General features: G+C 43.2%; 1 protein-coding gene across 8 annotated transcripts in view; it reads left to right on the top strand.

The window, feature by feature from the left end:
• Window positions 1–3,062: 3,062 nt before the first annotated feature.
• OCIAD1 (OCIA domain containing 1) overlaps window positions 3,063–6,000 on the top strand; it is a 28,164-nt gene continuing 25,226 nt past the window's right edge. For 2 of the 8 annotated variants that reach the window (XR_005793211.1, XM_040484140.1), the window contains exons 1-3: window positions 3,064–3,254; window positions 4,493–4,555; window positions 4,959–5,039. Coding sequence is in view for 7 of the 8 variants with exons in the window: in XM_040484140.1 (XP_040340074.1) it covers window positions 4,498–4,555; window positions 4,959–5,039 (139 nt within the window). In the remaining variant the exon portion in view is untranslated. Of the gene's footprint in view, window positions 3,255–3,320; window positions 3,466–4,492; window positions 4,556–4,958; window positions 5,040–6,000 lie in introns of those variants that run through there. The other 6 variants (XM_040484154.1, XM_040484160.1, XM_040484127.1 and 3 more) reach the window with 5 other exon arrangements.

Raw genomic sequence — 6,000 nt, 5'->3', positions numbered from 1 at the left:
AAATTTTTTTAATGTTTATTTATTTTTGAGAGAGAGAGACAGAGGGTGAGTGGGGCAGGGGCAGAGAGAGAGGGAGACACAGAATCAGAAGCAGGCTCCAGGCTCTTAGCTGTCAGCACAGAGCCAGACGCAGGGCTCAAACTCACAAACTGCGAGATCATGACCTGAGCCAAAGTTGGACGCTTAACCGACTGAGCCACCCAGGCCCCCTTTAATTAAGTGATGTCTAACAAGCAAACATTCTTATGGTGACATTTCATTAGACCTTACCTCAGTGCAGGTATTTTGAAGTGACTTGACTTAATTTAATCCAAACAAACTTATTTCTGGTGATCTCACAGTTCAAAATTAAAGCACCAAAGTTCTGAATTTGCTAATAAATCCTGTAGCCTCTATCAATTGTGAGTCAACGTCTAGTACGACTTTGGATTTTACCCAATTTATGCTTGAATTCTTTGGTTGTTGCATCACCCATTACAAATAGACCTAATAACTTCTAAATGCCAGCATAGAAAATGACAGTTTAGCATGAATACTTAAAATCTTAATTTGCTACCACAGAAAGAGCACCATACCTTTCATCAGCAGAAATCCAATTTATCAGTTGATTTGATTGCTGAGAAATATGTGGGCAATAGGACATATACTTACCAAAATACCATGTGCCATGTGTTAGGCTTGCCTCAGTAAATACAAAGAAAATGATGTAACTGGATTCTGGGATCTTACAATCTAGTCAGAAAGCAAAGATCAGATTTTGCTTTAGCATAAAGCTCATTCAGTATGTCTTCTAATTTGTTTCTTTTCTTATAAAAATGTACTCAACAGGGGCGCCTGGGTGGCTCAGTCGGTTGAGCGTCCGACTTCAGCTCAGGTCATGATCTCACATGATTTGTGGGTTCAAGCCCCACATTGGGCTCTGTGCTGACAGCTCAGAGCCTGGAGCCTGTTTCAGATTCTGTGTCTCCCTCTCTCTCTGTCCCTCCTCTGCCCACACCCTATCTCTCTCTCTGTCTCTCAAAAATAAATAAACATTAAAAAAAATTTTAAATGTACTCAACAAATTCATTAAAGAAATATTTATTGATTTCATACTATGTGCCAATCATTTTGGTGTCCGTCAGGCTCCTACTCTCATAGATCTTTTATTTTAGTAAGTGGAGAGAGAAAAGCAATAAAAAAAACAAATAATTATTTTAGATCATAAGTGCTATGAAAATAAATATGGTAGCAGGGAGTGACTGGGGTTCTATTTTAATAACCAAAGAAAGCGTCTTTGATGTGGTGACATCAGCTTCGATCTAAGAAGCCATGTGAACACCTGGAAGAACAGTGTTCTAGAAGAGAGAACAGCAAGTACAAACCCCCTGGGCCTACTCTCCACTTAGCATTGTCCCAGAAACAAAATGAGTATTAATTGTTAATATTGAATATCTTAGGAATATACTTGGAAGTGTATAGATTCATCAGTAAAGGTCTCTGTCCCAAAAGAGTTCCGTTAACAGAGACAGACAAGCAAAAAAATCACAATACAAAGCAGATCTACGTTGGAATGATGGAAGTATGTACAAAGAAAAGAGGTGCTAAGGAGGAGGAGTGATTAATTCTCTGTGGTGTGCTTCAGGGAAGGCTTTATAAAGAAAGTAATGTAAAAGCAGGATTTTGAAATACCAACAGGGTGGGCCAGGCAGGGAAGAGGGTTAAGTTAGGGGGAACAGCATATAGGGACTGTGAGTGCAAAAGGCCACAGGCCGGCCGGCCTGCCTTCCTTCCTTCCTTCCTTCCTTCCTTCCTTCCTTCCTTCCTTCCTTTTATGTGTATTTATTTATTTGAGAAAGAGGGAGACAGAGCATGAGTGGGAGAAGGGCAGAGAGAGAGGAGGGCACATAATCCAAAGCAGGCTCCTGGCTCTGAACTGGAAGCACAGAGCCCCACGTGGGGCTGGAACCGTTAGATCATGACCTGAGCCAAAGTCGGGCTTAATGGACTGAGCCAACCAGGCGCCCCAGGCTGTTTCTTATTGAACACTGCAACAGAAGAAAATGAGGCTCAAGAGGACAGAGGCCCAGTCATGACGGGCCTTATACTCCGTGCATGACGGGAGCCATCAAAAGGTTCTAAAGAAGGAACCACAGGTTTGTGTTTTAGATGGATCACAGTAGGCTGTCTCTCTTAAATATTCCTGTGGGAGAATAAATATAGGGCAGCTCTACAGGCAGTGGAAAGGGTGAAATGAGGACAGTGGCAGAGGGTTTCAGAAAGAGGTAAGAAACCAGAGGTTGTTCGGAGTTGATGAAACAAGAACAGGTAGAGTTAATTGTTCTCTGTCGAGTCACCGGGAACTTTCAGCATCTGGCTCACAGTAGGCACCCAGTAAATATTTGTTAAAATGAATACATGAATGAATGTCGCCTGTCCGATGAACAGAAGTCACGAGCCCCCCAGAGACTCTTCCATTAATAGAGAACCGTTGGGTGCTTGTCTGCTTTCAGACGTGTTGCTTTAATCCTAACAACCCTATGAGATGGGTGTAATTTCCACTTTTCAGATGAGAAAAATCTGAGGCTCAAAGAGGTACTGTACCACGCCCCAGGTTCTAGAACTAGTCGGCAGCTGAGCTCAAAACACCAAGACACAGAGCCAAGTACGCATGCTTAATAATTACTTTCCACCACTTTCAAAGAATGAAATAAATTGTGTAAAGCCCCAAAACAGAGAAATCCAAGAAAAATCGGTTATCTCAACTAGGGGATAAGAAGGTGTTCCTGAACTTTCCCGTCAGCCGGTCACCGGAAGATGACAGGTGCGTCACAGGAGCCTGAGGCCCAACGTCCCGCGGCAGTCAGGAAGGGGGCGGGGCGGGACTCCTGACCCGCAGTGGTGGCGCGCGCAGCCGCACTGTAGCTCGCGAGCGCCGCGGCCTGGGGGTGAAGGGAGGAGGGACTAGCAGAGGGGCCGGTGCCGACAGGCGCCCGCACCGGCGTCTACTCCGAGGCAGCTAGCATTTGGATGCCGCGGGGGGGGGGGGGGCTCTTGACGTCATTTCCTTCCGCAGGTCGTCAGTGCTTCCGGGTCGCGGTCATTTTGATCCCGTATTTGGGTGACTTCTTGGAGGCCAAGTTGCTGTCTGCTCCCCACCCCCCAACTCTGCTGCGGTGCAGCCCCGCGCGCCTTCCCCTCTCTTGGCCTTTCCAGGCCTTCTGCCCCCGATCGCCCGGACTCGCCGCGCCGTCGCTCGCCGCTGTCGTCAGGAGGTGGGTGAGGTGACGCAAAGAGCCCCCATGCCGCCCCAACCTGCCCACTCACCACCTCCGCGCGGCCAGCCGCTATCCTGCACCTTCGCCATTTTCCCGCCTGCGAGGGTTGGCGGATCGCGCGTTGGCTCTCGGGCTTCGGAGTGCGGGTGCCCCGGGGAGGCGAGGGAGTGATTCGTGGTGACGAACGTGTGTACTAGGGTGTTGGCAGGTGCCAGACGTCGATATGGTGGTGGGGGATGGAGTGCGGGAACCGACGTTAGGCCGACGAGGGTTCAGTTCAGGGGTCTTAGGGGGATTAAGAGGTAAAAATTGTGTTGTCAGCGTGTCCTAGGGTTTCTAGGTGGTATGCAGTTACAGGAAATCAGGTTTCACTTTTAACTTAATTGTTGTTGCAGGATGGAAGTAGTCTGTTTAGCAGACTTCATGTATCCTTTTTTTCTTAGCCAAGGGATTGACATGTAGGTTTACCGAGTGAGTGAAATATGCAAGGGCCTCAGTTGCTATCCTAATCGTAATGCCATTTCCCATTTTTATGTAAATGGTTTTTAAGATGGAATAATCATCCTGTGTGAGCACTTTATCAAATACGCAGTTATCGAATCTGTTTGTCTTTTAAGTCTTGAGGAATGGGTTAAAAAAAAACCCAGTAAATAAAAATATATATGTTCTTGAAATGTTTGCCCAGGGAGCGAGAAAAGTTTGGAGAATACAGAATTTTCTGTTAGCTTTTAACCCTACGGAGAAGGGTGTGACGTCTTTTGTTATTCAGCTTTTGTGGAGTAGTGCCTTGTGGGAGAGGTTGTATCTTCCCCGATGATTATTTCATTTTTTAAAAATAGAATCCCAGAAATGACTTCTGAGATTTTTTCCTCTTCTATGTCTGGAAGGTTTAAAACATAGGATAATGTGAAATAACCAGATTCAGGAGGAAAAATGTGTCTTTGATCAATATCCTTTTATATCTTAATTTGAGGTAATCTGTTGATAAATATTTATAAAGGCCCTATTGTTCTTTTTTCAATTAAGGGACCTAAGATGAATAATCAGTTCCAAATTAGTTAATAGGTCTGTGACTTTTTTATTTAGGTGACTATTTTTATTACATCAAGTACTTCAGATGTAGTAGTGTTTAGTAAATATTTGTTTCTTGATTGCCATGTAGGCTAGTGATTTTACTATCTTAATTTATTTTGGTATATCTCATCATTTCTAATACTTAACTGTTTTTGATGCAGGAAAGATGAATGGGAGGGCTGATTTTCGAGAGCCGAATGCAGAAGTTCCAAGACCAATTCCCCGTAATTATCAATATTAAATGTTTGTATTTAGAAGCACTTTCCATGTAGAAAAGTTCCCTGCCTTGAATAATAGCAACTGGACTGGCTGCTTGAGTATGTGATCAGTGCAGTCACACACACTTGGTTGAATGATGTGTTGCCATTTGAAGTTCTTAATAATTTGAACAGTGGTTCCATATTTTCATTTTGCACTGGACCACCACATTATGTAGCTAGTCCTGATGAGTAAATAATAGCACTAACTCCTGTTTGAAGGCAAAGTTTGTTAAAAGTTTACAAGCCAGTTGTTTCATTACTTTGTTTAAAAAAAAGAGTGTTTTGTTAATGTCCAGACTAAATTAAATTTTTAGGCTTAGCTTTTCCATGAGCACTTTAACGTTTGCCAATTTTCCTTGGTACAAAGACATAGGGGCTGATTACATTCCAACTGAGGAAGAAAGAAGAGTCTTCGCAGAGTGCAATGATGAAAGCTTCTGGTTCAGATGTAAGTTAAATTTTCTAATCAATAAAATGTGACCTTTTTTAAAAAAAAAAAAACACCTTTTTTGTAATCTTTATTTGTTTTTGAGAGAGAGAGAGAGAGAGCGCGCACACGATCAAGTGGGGGAAGAACAGAGAGAGAGGGAGACACAGAATCCAAAGCAGGCTCCAGGCTCCAAGAGGTCAGCACAGAGCCCGACATGGGGCTCAAGCTTACAAACCGTCAGATCATGACCTGAGCTGAAGTTGGATGCTTAACTGACTGAGCCACCCAGGCGCCCCATGACCTTTTTTTTAATGTTTATTTATTTTGAGAGAGAATGCGTGTGCACACACGAGTGTAGGGCGCAGAGAGAGAGAGAATTCCAAGCCCTTCTGTGCTGCCAGTGTAGAGCCAGGCGCCGGGCTCAATCTCATGAACCTGGAACCGAAATCAAGAGTTGGACACTTAACCAACTGAGCCACCTGGGCGACCCCAAAATTTGACTTTTAGTACCTGAAATTATTTTGACTTCATATGGAAAAAATTGGCATGCTTTTGGTATGGTATGATTATTGCTAAAAGAGGTTGATCAAAGAAAATGAATTGTGTATGTTTAAAGTAATAATGTTTAGAAAGTTTATTCAAAACTATGAGTTAATTCTGTTGGTGACAATAATAGCTAGCATTTACTGAGTGTACATGGATTATATAAAAACAACCCAGTAAGATTGATAACTATTACCCTCACCTTACAGATGAAGAAATTAAGATTGAGAGATGTTAAATGAATTACCCAGTGTTACACAGCTGATCAGTTGTTATGTCTGGACTTGAAGCCAGGTCTGTCTGAGACAGAAGCTTGGGATTTTAACTCTTAAGATTCCTAACTTACATGATAAAACCTAGTCAGTTTCCACTTTATCATTCTGAAATGCTGTCACACTACCAGCGGATTTTTGACTAGAGACCTTATACGTGAGGA

This window comes from Herpailurus yagouaroundi, unplaced genomic scaffold (genome assembly GCF_014898765.1).
Source record: "Herpailurus yagouaroundi ecotype Mexico unplaced genomic scaffold, PumYag 28, whole genome shotgun sequence".
Lineage (NCBI taxonomy): Eukaryota > Metazoa > Chordata > Mammalia > Carnivora > Felidae > Herpailurus > Herpailurus yagouaroundi.
This window is presented reverse-complemented; position numbering and strand designations above follow the sequence as displayed.